We start from the raw sequence: 19,579 nt of genomic DNA on the forward strand, positions 1-19,579 counted from the left end.
TCCCCATTCCTGGTCTGTACCGGCCCAGCTTTGAAACCTGCATCCTCCCCGACCGGCTTTCCTCGCCGCTCCTATTGCATTGCAGCCCTCCCATTCATTCCTCCCCTCTGCCCTACTGCCGCTTTTCTCGTGCCTTCTTCCCGTGAACTCCCCTTCGTCCTCTGACGCACAGCTCCCTCCCTCCCTCCCCCATCCCGATCTCCCCTTTCAAATTCCCCCGCTCCTCCTATCTGCCTTGAGTTGCCCCACGCCCCAACCAAGTAGGGAGGCTGAGAAAGCATGTGTGTCCCTTTAAGAGCCTTCTTTCTTCGTCTCACGTGTATGATCAGATGACAGTGACGCTACAGGGGGAAACTCTGTTCCTGAAACATCGGGCGCTGCAGCGGGTTGCACGGGCGCCTGGTTGGGCTGGGCTCGTGTTTTGCTTCTCAGTCGTCTCCTGGGTCTGGCTGCAAAAGCAGCGCTGCTACCGTTGCTGAGTGCTTGCTCGCTGAGACTGAGCGAAGAGGGAAGTGTGCCGGGTTCGCGCGGGCAGAGACGGTGCAGGGCGAGCAGCGGTGCATTGGCAGCCTTGGAGATCCATCCCTTTGCCCATCCAGTTACTGAGACCGCTGACCGAGATCTCCCTGATTTTTCCCCCGGGAAGCTTCCTCACAGCGACGGCAACTCCATACTGTAGTCCCTGAGATTTTTCCTTCCTTAGGAGCCGCTGAGACGACAGCCACTTCTTATCAGTCTCCAGACGTTTTCTTCACCCACCTTGAGACTGCGTGATAAGAAGCAGGCTACTCTGTGACCTATTAACTCCTAATCCCAGTTGTTACCCTAGTTCATGGATTATCTGGTAGGTACTTGACGTAAACTGAATGCAATCGTCCTTCCTAATACATTTCTAGTTTGTTTCCAATCCTGCACGTTCCTATATCTTGATATCTGTATGCTTTTTTCTTTTTTTAAATGGTTCATGGTGACAGCACATTCTAAAAGGTCTCTTGGATTTAACAGGGAATTGTTTGTGCTTTTTGAATAAGTGAAACTTAGTAGTTCTGTAAAGGTCCTTTTAGCATCAGTTTCACAGACAAACCTGAGTTTCTCTCTATTGTTGACATGGCAGGTAGGGTGATGGGAAGAGGCTTTTCCTATTGTGTCTTGTGAGCTCTCGATTAGGAAATTGCATTCTTCACGCTCCAGGGTTTTTTTTTTATATCAGACTTAAAACTATTAAAGGCCAGTGAGCAAGAGTGGTTTTCCTAAAGAGGACTATAGTCCCACTCATTTGGTTATTAGGCTTCTAAACGCCTGACCTCGGTCACTAGTTTCCCTCCTAAATGTATAAACTGAGAGAACGCTTGAATGCATCAAACTGAAACTGGGCATTTGTAGTTCTTTACCTGACTAGTTTGGTATTCAGCAGTAACATTTAGCAGTCTTTAATGACTGTTGCCCTTATTTGTGCAAAAAGAGATTTTATCTTGGGTGTTTGCTCCAAGGTTGAATGACTTTTAAGGTTCATGAAAACACTGGCAAGTACAAATCCGAATTGCGGTTACATATGAAAGAAGAACTTTACAGTAACGTGTTTGCTTGGATGATTTTTCAAATCTAATGTAAAAACAAAACAAAGTCTACCTAACTGGTAGTAAACAAACGCACATGGTTTGGTGTGCTTGTGTGTTGATGTACTTTCTATTGCTGGATTTTTTCCTGTGCTTTTCAAACAACTCACTTCTTTGCATTTCAGAATACATCTCGCCACTTAATTGTTAACACTTGCAAGTAATTAAAGTAAATTATAAGCTATTTAGTCATAAAGTGTTAGTGACCTGATATGCTGTTGCATGGAAGAGGTGTGAGTTGCTATGTCTCCTTGGTTTCAGATTCTTATAAAGTGGTTGAGAAGTAAAGGAATATATAAAGAGATGTCAACTAATGTGACCAACATCTGTGCAGACTGCACCTGTGAAACTTACATTATGGTTCCTAGTAATTTCACTGCTTGAGTTCTCAAATTGTCAAAACTTCGTAGGAAAGGCCTGTGCGAATAAATTGGCCCATAAAATCTATGTGTAAGATTGGTTTAATTATCCTAACAGGAGTCAGAATTTTTTTTTACTGTTTGATATTTTGTTTTGAGGTGGAATGTGCTGCTGTTTGTGACACCATCAATATTTGGGTGGGTGGGGGCCTGCTTTAAATAAGAGTTACCTTAAAAGGCTAACAAATTTAGTATGGTGTAAGCCAGTGGTGTCCAAACCTTTTTCAAATAGGGCCAGATTTGATGAAGAGAAGGGCTTTGAGGGCCGACCAAAGTAGTTAACCTTTTTTTAGGATTGAAGTTGGTGAGGGTTTTTTTAGGATTTTACCCCAGGAAATAAACTGCCACAAGGACCATATGAAAGTGACTGGTTGGCCAGATTAGGCCCCCGAAATGTACTTTGTACATGCCTAGTGTGGTGTAAGCTTTTGTGGACAACAGTCCATTTCACCAGATGTATGAAGTGTTACCTGTATACTATATACAGGTATATAGTAACATATTTGAGAGAAGGGGCAGAATTGTAATTGTGAGGTCAGAAGGAAATGAGATGTAGAAAGTGCAGATACAGCGATAATTATGTAATTAACAAAACTGTAGTTGGTGAATAATATCCTGGTATTTGTATACCAATTAACACTTGTAGTATGCTAATAAAAGTACGACTACTTTGTCCCAATTCAATTCACAGGAGATGGAATCTACCCAAGGGTTTGCAAAGAACTTAAATGTGAAATTGAACTTCTCACAAAAATACGTAACTTTCCTCTTACATCAGCCTCCATACCTGAGGATCAGAAAACAGCCAATGCAACACCAATTTTTTGAAAGGGAACCAGGGAGGATCCTGGAAATTACAGGCCAGTTAACATCTGTCCCATTAAAACTGGTGGAAAGTATTTATAAAGATAAAATAACCAAGCGTATAGAAGAGTAAGCCTTACTGAAGCAGAACCAGCATTGCTTCTGCAAGGGAAAGTCCTATCTCATGAACCTATTCAAGTTCTTAGACAGTGTCAAGAAGCATTTAGATAGAAGTGATCTGGTTGACATATTGTACTTTCAAAAAGCTTTCAACAAAGTACACCACCAGGCTCCTGCGTAAGCTTAGGAGTCAAGGAATAAGAGGAGAGGTCCTTTTGTGGGTCACAAATTGGTTAAGTTGCAGGAAACAAAGTGGGAATAAATGGACAGCTCTCCAAATTGAGAAACTTAGATATTGGAGACCATCAAGGATCAGTATTTGGACCTGTGCTTTTTAACTTGTTCATAAACAATCTAGAGTTAGAAATGAGCAGTGAAATTGTTCAGAGTAGTTAAAACGAAAGGAGACCACAAAGATTTCCAAAAGGACCTCTCCAAACTGAGTACAGTGGAACCTCGGTTTATGAACACCTCGGTTTATGAATTTTCGGTTTATGAACGCCGCGGACCCATCTGGAACGGATTAATTCACTTTCCATTACTTTTAATGGGAAAGTTCGCTTCAGTTTATGAACGCTTCAGTTTATGAACAGACTTCCGGAACCAATTACACCCATGTTTCAGTTTATGAACGCTTCAGTTTAAGTACTCCGCAGACCCGCCTGGAACGGATTAATCCACTTTCCATTACTTTCAATGGGAAGGTTTGCTTCAGTTTATGAACGGTTACTCCGCGGACCGTCTGGAACGGATTAATCCACTTTCCATTACTTTCAATGGGAAAGTTCGCTTCAGTTTATGAACGCTTCAGTTTATGAACAGACTCCCGGAACCAATTGTGTTCATAAACCGAGGTACCACTGTAGTAGAATGGCAAATGCAGTTCAATGTAAACAAGTGTAAAGTGATGCATTTGGGGGACACCATTAATTTCACATATCCGCTTATGGGGTCTGAACTGGCAGTGAAGGACTAGGAATGAGACCAGGGTTCATGTTAAATAGTTCAATGAAAATGTTAACCCAGTGTGTGGCAGTGGAGAAAAGGGCATAGTCCATGCTAGGGATCACTAGGAAAGGAATTGCAAATAAAACTGCCAATATTATACAGTAATGCCATTATATACAAATCTATTGTGTAGCTGCATTTTGAATACCATGTACAGTTCTGGTCACTTCATCTCAAAAAGGATATTGTAGAGTTCAAAAAGTTTCAGGAAAGGGAAACTAAAATGATCAAGGGGAAGGAGTGGCTCCCTTATGAAGAAAGGTTGACACTTTTGGAACTTACTAGCTTAGAGAAGAGTTGAGTTAGAGGTAACACTATAGAAGTTTATAAAATTAAGTATGGCATGAAGAAAGTGGATAGAGATTTTTCTCTCTCTCCCTCTCTTATAGCAGTTAAACTCACAGAGATCAATTTGAAGCTGAATGTTGGAAGATTCAGGACAGATAACATAAAGTACTTCTTCACACAACACATACGGTAGTTAAACTATGACTCTTGCTCCTACAGAAGCCAGTGATGATCCCCAACCTAGATAGCCTTAAAAGAGGATTAGGCAAATTCATGGAGGAGAGGGCTGTCTAAAGGTTACTAGCCATGAGCTGTTAGCAGTAATGATTTTGAATACCAGTTGCTGAAAGTCACATGAAGGGAGTACCGTTTTTGCTCAAATCTTCTTTGCAGGTTTCCCATGGGCATCTTGTTGATCGCTGTGAGAACAGGATGCTGGGCTAGATGGGCTATCAACCTGATCCAGGATCCTCCTCTTATGTACTTATTGTAATTTGGCACTTTCATGATCCCCTTGAAGTTTTTTGTTATGATGTTCTGTATTGTTACTAATCTACAACACACACTGAGCAATGGCACTAACCTCTTGCAGGGCTTGCTTCTGGAGAGCTCACCAACCTAAAACAGTTACTCAACAGCAATGGCAGGTTACAAAACAGAAATACGAACAAAGGAATTAGTCTCTATTTATTGGACATGGTTGCCAACTGTGGCAGCACTATTAAAGGACCTAACAATGTCATTTACAACATTAGGGATTCATTCACCTGCTCATCTTGCAATATAAGGTATACCACTCTCTGCCAGCAATGATCTTCTTGGCAAACAAACTAGTCTTTGTACAAAGGAATAAATGGACAGAAATCTGTCATCATTAATGACAATATTAAGAAACCAGGGTGGGACTTCGGCATCTGGAATATTCTGTAACTGACCTTAGAAGTACCCATCTTTGAACATAGAAACTTCAAAGAGAAACTGGAATGTGAAACAGCTCATCCACAGTTCACCAGGAGTTTCAGTTCTATCAATTCTGGACTGAGCTTGTCAAAGGTGTGTTGTTGTTTTTTTAAAAAAATAATGCTACATGTGTTGATTGGCTTACCAATCATTGATCACCAATGACTGTTTTGTGAATGATCACAAAATTATCACTTTCAGTACCATCCCACATTTCATTTACCTCTAACCCCTTTCTCTCTCTCTCTCTCTCTCTCTCTCTCTCTCTCTCTCTCTCTCTCTCTCTCTCTCTCTCTCTCGCACACACACACACACACACACACACACACCAACCTCACCTGTAACTTAGGATCCTAGCTCATGAAGTGAACTGTAGTCTATGAAAGCTTATGTCATAATAAATTGGTTTGTGATTAAGGTTCGGCAAGACTGTTATTTTAAATGGGAGCAGTATTTGACCCAAATAGATTTCTCTAGCTCTTCGGTTAGCCTACCTTACTGCATCTTCCTAAAATGAAAACAAAAACAAATACTGTAGTTTACTGCTGAAAAAAAATTAAATGGTGAGGTCTGAGAGAGTTTGCACATTATATTTATGTGTAAAGGATTCATTTGTTGAACAGATTGTGTTCAGTCTTTATGCTGGGAAAGAAGATGTTTAACGAGAAGGTATGTTTCTTTTTAAGAGCTTAGTTAATGGACCACTAGTAATGAACTTGAATGTTCCAAGAGCAAGCATGCTGCAGCTCCTTGGGAACCTGGAGATTTCTCAAGTGATTTTCTGGAAACTTGTATAAATCTGTCTCTCATGTGTATTTGAAGGAAATATTGAAATGCATGACTTCTGCAGAACTCTGTTGAACACTTAGTATATTTAATTGATTTTGAAATAGGCTCTTGTATGTGGGAAATTTACAAAATGCTCTTAGCTGAGCTCAGACTGACCTATTTCTCAGTTACTTGCCCTTCCCTTCTGCTGTCTTACTGTGTGGAGCATCACTGTTTGCTAATGGTGTGCATTGTGAAAATATGACATACTTGCTTTTCTTTCTTTTCAAATGTTTTCAGCACCTGCTCTTGCTGTTCTTAAAATGTACCTGTATCAGTTCTTTTTCTGCCATAACTCGCCCAAAGGATGGTACCTTATTATATTTATGATATCTTTTATGAAATGTGGGACTAGAATTTCAAATCTCTACTTTTTGACATGTCTAGGTATTATGGGTTGGTAGGTATGAAAGGAAAGACAGAGGAATAGAGTTTGGAACTTTTATATGATTTCTTTCCCCACTTCTTGCCAAAAACAAACAAACAAAAAAGCCCAACCTCTTAAACAAAACTAAAAACAGAACAATAATCATAGTCATTGTGTGCATGTACTGTACATATTTCTCTTAATGATGCAGGTTTGCCGTCTTTTAAAAAATGGCAGATTCAGCCCATTGCATGTTCAGCAGGCCGTGACTTTGGTGGACCTAACTCCATAGAATCAGGTTGCAATAATGCTAATGTTGGAAGTATCTAGTGATGGATGACCAACACTTTTTAAATGTTGGTTGCCTAGGCCATGTAAATTGCCTCATTTTTGTTTTAAAAAGCTGTCTAGAAAGCTTCATGGATAAATCTGCGCTAGTAGTGGGGCTTCAAAATCAAGAAACTTATACTGGTACTTGCATGAGCGATTTACTGCTTCCAATATAAGTTTGCCTATAAAACTGTATTTAGCCATGTTTGTATCTAGAAGAATTTAGAGATGTGGCTTTCAAATGGTCTCCTAAGGGAATCCGAGGTTCCCTTGGAAGCTGATCAAGTATTCTTCAGTGGAATAATAGTAGTTGGTAACAGCATGTCTAAAAAGTGTGTCACCAACATGAAACGTTTGGAAACCTCTGCTGCAGAGGGTGAACTTTGGCCCTCGTCTCCTGGATGTTGCAATCCAGAAAGTCCCCCACCACTGGACCTGGCTTTTAATTGTTAAAAAATACATGTTGTGAATGCTAATCATATTGTTAACATCAATTGGTAATTAGACCCTACAGTCGATCAGTGTTCTGAGGTGGAGGACAAGGAGGAGAGTGATGCCTGAGTTCGTGTATCCTTGTTGTGGGAGCAGATGGTAGGGCAAGTGTTGATTTTGTTCCCCTGGCTATGACTGATCACTCATCATTGTTGTGCCTGGGGTGAGTGCAGAGCAGCCCTGGACACCAGCTCTGTCACCATGGTGATGGTGACATCTACCTCATACTGCCATCAGATATGTTGATTTCATAGAAGAGGAAGCAAACAGCAAGCTTAGAATCATGGAGAATCCCCAGAGTTCTAAAAGGCTTGAAGTTTTGGAAGGGGGGAAAGGAAGCTGGTTGAGAAGCCCTCCTCCCTACAATCACTAATGTAAATTTGATTCCTAGTCAACCCTCAGTAATGCAAGAGCAAAAATATAGCTCTAATAAAGCCACAAAACAGAGAAGTGGCAAATAAAAACCAGGCTTATGACTTGCTTTAGGTCAGCAAACTTTTTCAGCAGGGGGCTGGCCCACTGTCCCTCAGACCTTGTAGGGGGGGCAGACTATATTTTTGGGGAAAAATATGAACGAATTCCTATGCCCCACAAATAACCCAGAGATGCATTTTAAATAAAAGCACACATTCTACTCATGTAAAAACACCAGGCAAGCCCCACAAATAACCCAGAGATACATTTTAAATACAGTGGTACCTTGTGTTACAGACGGGATCTGTTCCAGAGGCCCACCTGTAACATGAAATGCCCGCAACTCGAAGTGCTGCACCTACGCAGGTGCATGGCGCAATTTGGCATTTCTGCGCAGGCGCATGGTACGATTTGGTGCTTCTGTGAAGGCGCAAACAGTGAAACCCAGAAGTAACCTGTTCTGGTACTTCTGGGTTGCCGCGGGACGTAACGCAAAAAGACGCAACATGAAGCGGACACAACACGAGGTATGTCTGTAAAAGGACACATTCTACTCATGTAAAAACACGCTGATTCCCGGACCATCCGTGGGCCAGATTTAGAAGGCGATTGGGCCAGATCCAGCCCCCGGGCTTTAGTTTGCCTACCCATGCTTTAGGCAGTTGGCCCTGATACTCTTGTTTTTTGTTTGTTTCTTATAGAGATCCCTCAAGCCTGAAATATCTGCTCTAGGATAGCCTTCCCCTTTGTAATCTGGTTAACATGGAAATGGTTCAATGAAAGTAGAAAGATCGAAAATAGCAAGGGATATTTATTAAATACAGTAACAGAAGCTTTCTATCAAAATAACAACTCCTGAGAACAGGAAGAGTGGGAACGCCCTATAACAATGTAATTGTCAAAAACTTCTCACATGTGGCATACACTGTGCAAGGATGCTGTTAATATGGCAGAATGAGTATATTCAGCGTTGATCTTAGGGTGGTATTATAGAGTGATTTAACCACAATTCAACATGGCTGACTAAGTAAGAGCTGCAAGTTGTGCTGATAAAAGGTGTGTGATAGGTCTGGAATGTTTTACATGCTCATACTCATGTACTACTCTTGTGATTATGTAATATGTCAACAGGACACACTCCTGATAAAAGCTTCACAGCTATCAAGTTTGGTCTTCTTGCAGGGCTCCTATGTATTTTAAAGCTTCAAAATAAATCTGCAGGCAAAGCTTTCTCCATCCTTATTGAACTTCTTAAAAAGTACTGGTGATCTGCCCTGGGAGTTGTTAAGGGGTTGCAGCAAGCTTGCTACTTGTTTGTAGTTAGGAAAATTGGACAACTGCAGATACACTTTTGATAGAGGGCTTTTCTGAAGGGTCAATTGGCAAAACATAGGAGCAGGAAATGGGAAAATGAGAGTAGCATAGCTTGGGGGTACTCCTGGATCTATCACTGTTGTTTGAGGTTCAGGTTGCCTTGGTGGCATGGAGTGCTTTGCAGCAGCTTTGGCTGGTGGCCCAGCTGCACCCTTATCTGGACAAAGATAGCCTAACTATTGTTGTCTGTGGTCTGATAACCTCTAGGTTAGCTCACCTTAACACACTATATACGCATACCTGCCAAGTCTCCCGCTGAAAAATGCGGGATCAGCAGCGGCGTGGCACCGGATGTTGCGTAGAAGCAACTTCCGAGGCTGCTCTGACCATGTGTGGGCACCGGAAATAGTGCAGAGCGGCACCGGAAGTCGCTTCTACGCATGCCCGGCGGCCATCTTGGTGGTGGCTGCATGGCAGTGGCCATCTTGGTGACGGCCGCCGCCATGCGGCCGCCACCACGATAGCTGCTGGGCATGCGTAGAAGCAACTTCTGGTGCCGCTTCCAGTGCCCACATATGGGCAGAGCAGCACCCAAAATGGAGGCTCCCTGGCAGGTAGGAAATCCGGGGGTTTCCCGCAAAAAATGGGATACTTGGCAGCTAAGTATATACGGTATGTGAGGCTGCCTCTGGTGACAGTAGACATTTCAGCTGGTGCAGAATTTGTTGGGCAGTTTGCTTACCAGGGCCAGATGGTTTGGGCATACATCACTGTTTCTGGCCCAATTGCAGTGGCTGCCAATCAGTTTCCAGGCCTAATTCAAAGTGCTGGTTTTGACCTATAAAGCCTTAAACGGCTCAGGACAGCAATACCTCAAGGTCAGCCCTTCCCCATAAGAACCAAACTAGACCCTGCAATCATAAACTGAGACCCTTCTTTGTGTGCCCCCTCCACAAGAGGTCCGGAGGGTGGCAACACAAGAACAGGCCTTTTCTGTGATGCCCCTCATTTGTGGAATGCTCTCCCCAAGGAGGCTCGTCTAGTGCCTTCATTGCATACCTTTAGGTGCCAGGTAAAAACATTTCTCAATTATCAGGCCTTTGACTGATTAAATAATCAGTATCCTTTTAAATGTGTTTGTGGGAGGAGGGTTATTTAGTGGTTGTTGTTTTGGTTATGTATTTTGTGTTTTCATTTTGTAGTTCTATGTTGTGAACCATCTTGTGATCTTCAGATGCAGGGTGGCATACCAATTTAATAAAGAAAATAATCATAATCATAAAACAGTATTGGATCGTTATAATTTTTGTACACTGAGAACAAGAAAGTCCTTATTTGTAGACAGAGCACACCTCTTGAATATAAGACCCGGATGCACTAACATGTTTTTAAATACATCAAATCAAGAGACAATTTGATATATGAAAGGGTAGAGAATCTCTTCTTAATTTTGACAAACCTTCATTTTTTATAAGTCCTTGATAAACGACAAATAAGAAGCAGAAACTCAGCAACGGCTCAGAAAATAAGATTAAATAAATTTCATGTAGTATTCATTGAGTTTATTTGCCCCACTTTTTCCTCAGCTCTTTTTATGGAAATGGTTGGTTATGTCTGCTTCACACTGTGGAGGCTGGAAGAGACATAATAATTCTCAGAGTATCATAAATAATTTTCTTTTTATGATAATGTTGATTGATTATCCTGTTTTGGATGTCAAGGAAGAGTTCCCTGGGCAGAGGTATTGATGGTTAAATGACTCTGAGAATTGTAGGTCTGTGAACTACAGTGCACAGATATTTTTTTGCGGGGGGGGGGGGGGGGAGAGCCATGACTGTTTAAAGTAGTTTGATAATGCTTTAAATTTATAGTGCAGATGAGGCTTGAGAGTGTGCTGCCTTGCCAAAGGACACCTGGTGAGCTCTCAGCTGGGAATCTCTGAGTCTCACTTGTGTTCAATATACCATTTAACAGCTGAATTAGTTTACAAAGGATAAGCAGGGTTCATTTGAAGCAGATTGGATGTATGTTCAGTGCACCTTGGCAGTTGTCACTTTTGGTAACTCCCAGCTTCTTCACATCCCTTGTTGAAATGGATTATCGAGAGATCACCTGAACTGTGCAGTTATTGTGCTTTCAGCATGGAGTTAAATGATACCTAATTTGTTCCCAACACTCAACAGTCCTTGGTCTCTATGCACTCACACATTTGGCTTCTGTGCCTATGCAGAGCAGTGTTCAAAAACTTGTACAATTAAACCAGTAAGATATTTTTTGGTGTAGAGGTCTGCCACAGAAGCTAGTGTGCATGCCTGTTAGGGCATGGCCAACATTTTCCTCATGGCTGCGTCCTGAGTTTTTGGTCATTTCCTGCCATTTGTGTATATCTGTGGTGTGTATTACCACACTTTAATCATATGTGCTATAATATATTTTTGAGACCTGTCTGTTTGTTTTTGGCTATAGCCTGCATTCAGACTCTTCCACATCTTGCTGGAGGGAAGGTGGTAAAAGAGGACCATACAGTACTTCCACTTTTGGTGGGAGTGTCCAGTAGCACAAGAGTTCTGGTCTCTAGTATTCAAAGAGATTGGCTAAATTATAAAGGAACCCATCCAAATCATGCCCCAATTAGCTTTACAGTCTTTATTTAAGAACCAGAATTAAATAAAAAAAACCCTCTTGGTCTTTTTAAGATCAAGCAGCCTGTTTCACGATACCGATAGTACAAAAATGAGAAACTTTATTGGACATCAACATCTCATATTGGTGGAACTAATGCCTGAAACATTGCCTTACAAGAAAAAGTCATATGGTACATGGAATATTTATCTGGAAAAAACAAACTACTCTAGACTGTTTTGTAGCAGGTTAGTGGGACTTCTTCTTTATGCCAGTGATGATCACCTAAAATTAGTTTTTCTTACTGGTCTTGCAGGAAGTATAATAGAAAGAAGATTTTCCTGCTTGACTTTCTGACTCACTTCTTCACATTTTCAATCCTCTCATTCAGTGATACACTACATATATATTCTAGATGAGTCAATTGCCTCAAATATATGTACTTAATTATTATTATTATCATTATTATTATTAGATGGCCAGACAAAATTGATGCCTGTTTTCCCAGTGAAGAACTCTTGCCCACATTGCCAAAGTCAAATGCATACCAATACAAAAATACTTGTGCTACTTTATTACCGATATACCCCTGTGGCTGTTCTTAAATCAGTACAGCCCTGTGTGATTAGGAATTGCAACAAAAAATCTTTATCTTTTATGCAAGTAAAATTAAGTCAAAAGCTTATAGAGAGATGTATATATTGTATGTGTTGTTGTTGTTTTTTTTAAAAAAGTGGAGCTATTTTATAATGGGATCCGTTGCAAGAGGAATCTTCAGGTTGGACTTTGGAACTTAAATATTATTGTTCTATAATGTTACTTCTCTACTGTTGAATCAAGCATCAGCTTCAGTTCTGTGGAGTGATAACTTAGGTTTTATGTTTGCAGTGGAAACAGTCTCTCGCTGGCTCCCTGTGGACACACATTGCTTATTTATTCCTGCATGATTTCTGAGAGCATTCCTTGGTGTGGATAGTTACAATATAGCATCATGACTTAGTTCCCTGTTGCTTGTTCCAAGGCTTTGATTAAGCATCAAATGAAGGTGCCTGGCAGTCTTGAATGTTTAACTTGAAACAACTTGTGAGTGCAAATGTTTTGTTTTCTCTTTCATGCTCGCCATGTAAACTCCTTGCAGAAAACTGCAGTAAACTGTAAGTAAATGAAACTTAAAAATGGCCCACAATTGAAAACTTTGGCTGGTTATTGAACCTTTTCTTAAGAAATCCTAACTGACACACAGCAGAATATTCCACTTCAAAGCCTGTCTTTCTGTTTTAAGTTTAGAGCACGGAAGTCCTAAAATGAAAAAAATAAAATAAAATAAAAGCAGCTATAATCAGGAAACAGATCTACCATTTCTAGGAGATCTGGTGTCTGAATGGTGCCAGGCCTGTATAGACTTGTCTTCTGTGAATATTGTATTCCAGGAGTACCCCTCTGTTGTTTCTCAGTGGTAAATCTGCCATCCATTTACAGGTAGACCTGCCATCCAGACAACATATTTCCACCCTCCACTGAAACACTTGTTATTTTCTGGCACTTTTCATTCCTTGTAATCCTTAATTAGTTGAACTGCTGCTATACACAGCCTCCCACCCAGGTAACTTTTAAAATATCATAAAGGTCATAAACGTCTAGCATTTTCTGCTGCTTTTCCCAGCAGCGTAGCAAGCCTGGGGCGGACCAAAGTTATTGAACTTTCTTTTAGCTTAGGGTGGCCAGCTATGTTTTGCCACTCCTCCCCCTTTTTATGGTTTCTTATCGTGACAAGAAATTTAGACTCTCCAGAGTAGGACACATGGCCATACAGTGGTGCCTCGCTTAACGAATGCCCTGCTTAACGAAATTTCTGCTTAACGAAAGGATTTTTCGAGCGGAGGTTGCCTCGCTAGACAAATTCGTTTTATGAAAAATTTGTCTAGCGAATCGCAGTTTCCCATAGGAATGCATTGAAATTCAATTAATGCGTTCCTATGGGCAAAAAAAATTCAATGCATTCCTATGGGATTCGCTAGACGAATTTTTCGTTATAAGAAAAGACCCGTGGAACGAATTAAATTCGTCTAGCGAGGCACCACTGTACTTTGTTGGCTTTGTTCACGTCATGGCAAGCCATGGTAAAGCAGATTGCTCCCACTTTGCTCCTCTTGTAGAGCAAGTGGGAGCAACAAAACACAATCCTTGGCTTAACATTATTACACCCCAAACTGGACTTTTGGTTTGTTTTTCTCCAAACAAGCCACAGTTGGTGAGCCATGAACAAGCATTGGCCTTAGATTGTGGTTATTTTGGAACCCAACAGAGTACAACACCTAGTTGGGATGTATGCCAAGGATTGTGTTTTGTTTCTTCCACCTGCTCTAGGGGAGAACTGGAGTGAGAGCAATCGGTGCATTCATGGTTAACCATTAACCATGGCTTGCTATGGCACGCAAACACACCCAATATTTCATGAATTTCTATGGTTTTTCTTTGAAACCTGTTGCAACCCTTTGCTGTAGCCTGTGACAAAGGGTATCTTTTAATTATTTACTGTTTCAGAAAAACAACTGTAAAAATCTGTGTTGCATGCTCCAGTTACACGTGTAAAAATACAGTATACATTTGGATGCTCCTTAATTATAATGGTGGGTAAAGGATTACCCTGCTTACTTTTCATAACCATACATTTATCCTACCTTTTCTCAATTTTCTTATCATAGGCCCACAGGAATCTCCTGCAGTAGTTTTGATAGTCTTAACTCACTTTCTTCATAATCTGCTTAAAATACACAAACATTGATATATAAATATCCATGGTTAAAACTGCAATTTGCAGCCCATTATCCACAGGAATACTTTTAACAATAATCATTTATTTGTACAGTATAGGGTTGCCAGACTCAATAGAGGACAGGACTTCTGTGCCTTTAATTGCCCTGCTCTCTTTTGAGTCTGGAAACCTTAAAGAGAAACCAGCAGACCCATTGTTTAATTTCCAAGCAAAGGGTCTGCTGGTTTCTCTTTAAGGTTTCTAGACTCAAAAGAGAGCACGACAATTAAAGGCACAGAAGTCCTGTCCTCTATTGAGTCTGGCAAGCCTATATTTGTATGACTTTCATACCACCTAAGATCTGTCCTCTGTTGGACACTGTAGATTGCTGTGGGGAATATCTCTAAGAATATAAGTGGCTCTTACCTAGGCTACAGTTGGAAGCTAGTGAACAGTCCATGCCGTCCTGACAGTTGGCCTGTTCTGATAGGTGAGGCCTGCCCTGCATTTAGTCTGTGAACCTGAGGTTACCATATGAAGGGCATTAAAAAGTATATATTTCCATAGTGTTTACTTGTTGATACGTCTAGTTGTTTGACTGATAATGCCTGTGCAAATTTTGCCACCTTTCTTAATGTGTTTTTCCAAAACCATAAGCTGCAGCTATTCAGCATACCATTGTGAAAATTGACCATAGCAAATCTGCCTGCTGAGCAGTAAAAAAGAAATTCTTTTCTATGATGACTTCTCTTTGTTTCTCAATTAGGTTTGTGATGTGTAGTCCCCCTGCCACACACACACACACACTAGCTCAGGCACCCCCAAACTGCGCCCCTCCAGATGTTTTGGCCTACAACTCCCATGATCCCTAGCTAACAGGACCAGTGGTTGGGGAAGATGGGAATTGTAGTCCAAAACATCTGGAGGGCCGAAGTTTGGGGATGCCTGCACTAGCTGTTTGCTATTGCCTGTATTTCACACTGAAAAAAACCAGGGCTTTCTTATGCATTTCTATAATATATGCTTTGAGAGTACAATCAGCAAATCAGCCCACCTGTGGATGTAGTTAGATATTTCTAAGCCTTTTCAGCCACTGTGCTAATGGGTATAGCAGCCGCTTGCTGCACATAAATTGTTAGATGGGCCTGTTCACCCATTTCATAATCGATGTGAACAATATATCCAAAAATAAAAAAATTCCTTCCAGCAGCACCTTAGAGACCAACCAAGTTTGTCATTGGTATGAGCTTTCGTGTGCATGCACACTTCTTCAGATACACACACTTTCGTGCATGCACACGGAAGCTCATACCAATGACAAACTTTTTTTTAAAATTAGATATTTATTGATTTTCCACAATAAAAAAGGGTTTACAAAAAATTGGAAAGGGGGAAGATAAGAGTACAAAAGACAAAAATACATAATACAAAAATAAAAAAAGAAGGAAAAACCACAAAATAAGGAAATAGAAAACTGTATAACTTATCTTTATCACAGTGTAAATTGGGACCTCCTCGGGTTCCCGTCCCTGTGTTTCTCAAACACACTTCTAATTTAGCAAATTCTACCTCTATTTATTCACTTTTAATACTACATTTCTTATTTTCTATTCTAAAATAACCTCTTCAACTAATCCACAGTTTTATTTACCACTTAATTTCTATTCTTAAAATATTACTTTAACATAATTTTTTTAATACAATTTAAAGTCTTTCCACTCTTCTTCAATTGCTTGTTCTCCCTGGTTGCGGATTCGTCTGGTCATCTCTGCCAGTTCCATAAATTCCATCATCTTCATCTGCCATTCATCAATCGTTGGTAATGTTTGCTGCTTCCAGTATTTAGCAATCAAAAGTCTCGCTGCTGCGGTGGCATACATAAAAAAAGATACCTTTCTCTTAGGAATCTCCTTCCCTACAATGCCCACTAGGAATGCCTCTGGTTTCTTCACAAATGTGCCTTTTAGCACTTTCTTAAGTTCATTATATATCTTATTCCAGAAGTCATTCACCAGTGGACATGTCCACCACATGTGGTAAAATGAGCCTATTTCTTTCTTGCATTTCCAGCATTTATTATCGTTGTTGTGGTAAATCTTTGCTAACTTTTCTGGTGTAAGATACCATCTATACATCATTTTCATTATATTCTCCTTTAGTAAGCTACACGCAGTAAACTTAATATTTTCCTTCCACAACTTCTCCCAATCCTCTATCATAATATTATGTCCCACATCCTTTGCCCACAAAATCATAACATTTTTAGTTTGTTCATCTTTTGTATGCCATTCTAGCAGCAATTTATACATTCTAGAAAGTATTTTCATCTTAGGTTCTAACAATTCTGTTTCCACCTTTGACTTCTCAATTTGGAAACCAATTACTCTATCCGTTTTAAACGCTTCGTTTATCTGATGGTATTGGAGCCAATCATCCAATTTACCTTTCAACTCCTCATATGTTTTTAGCTTAAATTGGTCTCCATCTTGGATCAATAAATCTCTATATTTCAGCCAACCAGTCTCCATATTTAGCCTTTTACGAACCTTGGCCTCCAAAGGCGAAAGCCAATTAGGTGTTTTTCTTTCTAATAAATCTTTATATCTGGACCAAACCTTAAACAATGAATTTCTAACTATATGCCTTTTAAAGCTTCCATGGGCCTTGACCTTGTCATACCACACATATGCATGCCAACCATAAACATTGTCATAACCTTCTAAGTCCAAAATATTAGCGTTTTCCAGTGTAAACCACTCTTTCAACCAACAAAAGGCAGCTGCTTCATAATAAATTTTTAGATCAGGTAGAGAGAAGCCTCCTCTTTGCTTATCATCAGTCAATATCTTATATTTAATTCTTGGCTTCTTCCCTTGCCATATAAATTTCGATAGCACCTTTTGCCACTCCTCATACCAATGACAAACTTAGTTGGTCTCTAAGGTGCTGCTGGAAGGAATTTTTTTATTTTGTTTCGACTATGTCAGATCAGCATGGCTGATATATATCCAAATATATCCAAAGTATTTGAAGTGGAATCTGACCCTCTGTATCAAATCTATTATTAACTGTGCTAAAGTAAGAGCAGATACTAAAAATACTGGTTCTTCATCAATACTTAAGAATATTACTATGATTACTTATTTCATTAATGAATTGCTTCCTATGGGACATCTCCAGTTGATTTATAGTGCAATATAAGAGACTTTCTGTTATGCGTACTGGTCCACTCTTCAGCCCAAAGGCTTGTTGGAGCAGATAACAATACAAATGATTAGGACACTAAAAACAGCATGATAAAAATGGAAAATCAGCAAGATAAAATAGAAATGGCCCATGACATACTGGATTAAAATTGTAGATCTAAAAAGATACCTGTTGATATACATACAGTATACCTTGGATATGAGGTTCAGACAGTGGTTTTTTTCAAGTCCTACAGTTGCCAAGAGACATCTCCCCCCTCCCCTGTGCACTCAGGATTGTACATGACACAGGACATAGATAGGCATGCCACACTTGGCTAGTGAGCTGTGAGCTATGTATGCAGAACGATACTGTCTTGAGCCGGAAGGATTACAGATGACTGGAGAGGACAGTAATGCCTCCTGAAAAGACCCCAAATGGAAGCAAAGGTGCCTGTTGACCAGAATTCAAGTGACACTTCACTTTTGTGTTATGTTTGTCAATTATACAACTCCTCGCAGAAGTGAACATTAGTGTAGGATCCAAGTGACTTATTGAGATGGATCAGTGTTTCCAAACTCTTTTCCCCATGGACCACTTGAAAATTGCCAAGCGCCTTGGCAGACAATGATTTTTCTGCTTGTTTTAGCAGAAAAGATAGGATAGTGACCTATATCAGATATGGAATATTTTCTATATAAGGCTGAATTTATTTCTAGAGGGGAAGCACCTTTAACAATTTTTTTTAGCTGTGTGGGTTTTTGTTTTTGTTTTTACAAAAAAGCTGCTGAAAGCAATAAACTGCTCAGGACTCAGCTATTCAGCTCCAAATAAAACGTTTTAAATGTGTTGCAAAGTGCAATATACAAATGTGACACTAGATCGCGACAGCGAGCTATGCAAAATTCAATGTATTCAATATATTTTTTTAAAAAACATTTTCACAGCGTTTTTTATATGTGTAGATTCCACCTCAGTTTGAGTTAAGGAGTTACTATAGAGAAGCTACAGTCTTGCTTGTACTTGTTCTTTCAGCCCTCTTGTAAAACTAATTACAAACTTAACCTTTCCCTCTTGTATGTGATGGCTGAATACAGGTGAAACTTGGAAAATTAGAATATCGTCGAAAAGTGCATTTATTTCAGTAATTCAACTTAAAAGGTGAAACCAATATATGAGATAGATGCATGACATGCAAAGCAAGATATGTCAAGCCTTTATTTGTTGTAACTGTAATTTTTGTCGTTAGGCGGGTCAATTATAAATGGAATGTAATTAATGAAATGTAATAGTGATGTTGATTTTTGTTTTATTGTACGGTAACTATTTGTTTTATTACTGTGGAATTTCCAAAAGAAAGCATTTGTAAAAAATAAAAATAAAATAAAATGCACTTTTCGACGATATTCTAATTTTCCGAGTTTCACCCGTATATTAATTACATTTTCTAGTCTTGTTATTCACAAGGGTGTTGTACAGATACACAGAAAGTTTTATATATAAGTTATACTCCTTTTGTATTTATCTTGGTTTTGTTTGCAGCTGAAAAGCCTTATTATTGTAGCATTTGCTAAAGGTCAAAAGCAAATTAATTGTGTGCTGAATAAGAATCCAGACTGAAGTTACATAACCTTTGTTGTATGTGTTGGCTTCCCTACAAAAATAATGACTCTAAACTTCTTGTACTAAGCTTTGTCATGTTGAAATTTAGCTGCATCCTTGTACTGGAAAATTGAGGGCTGGGAGATATCTCAATATTGCATACACTTGCTACATTTTCTTTCTTAAGAGCTTGTTTAACAGAAATATGCACACCGAAAGCAAGTTGTATTCTGTGACAGCAAACAATCCAACTAACTAAAGCAATGGCTAATACAGTGGTGCTTTGACTTACGAATTTAATCCTTTCTGAAGGCACCTTCGTAAGTCAAAAAATTCGTAAGTCAAAAAACGCCATTGGAAACGCGATTTCCCATAGGAATGCATTGAAAACGGAAAAATTCGTAAGTTGAAAAATCCTATCTAAAACCACCACAGTTTTTTTTCCGGATGTTGA

At 39.8% G+C, this 19,579-nt stretch overlaps 1 protein-coding gene across 1 annotated transcript in view; it reads left to right on the plus strand.

The window, feature by feature from the left end:
• Positions 1–354: 354 nt before the first annotated feature.
• ARL15 (ADP ribosylation factor like GTPase 15) overlaps positions 355–19,579 on the plus strand; it is a 152,708-nt gene continuing 133,483 nt past the window's right edge. Inside the window, exon 1 of the mRNA XM_035100702.2 lies at positions 355–844. Coding sequence (XP_034956593.1) covers positions 833–844 — 12 coding nt within the window. The 5' untranslated portion in view covers positions 355–832. The remainder of the gene's footprint in view (positions 845–19,579) is intronic.

The sequence above is a fragment of the Zootoca vivipara genome, chromosome 11 (assembly GCF_963506605.1).
Source record: "Zootoca vivipara chromosome 11, rZooViv1.1, whole genome shotgun sequence".
NCBI lineage: Eukaryota > Metazoa > Chordata > Lepidosauria > Squamata > Lacertidae > Zootoca > Zootoca vivipara.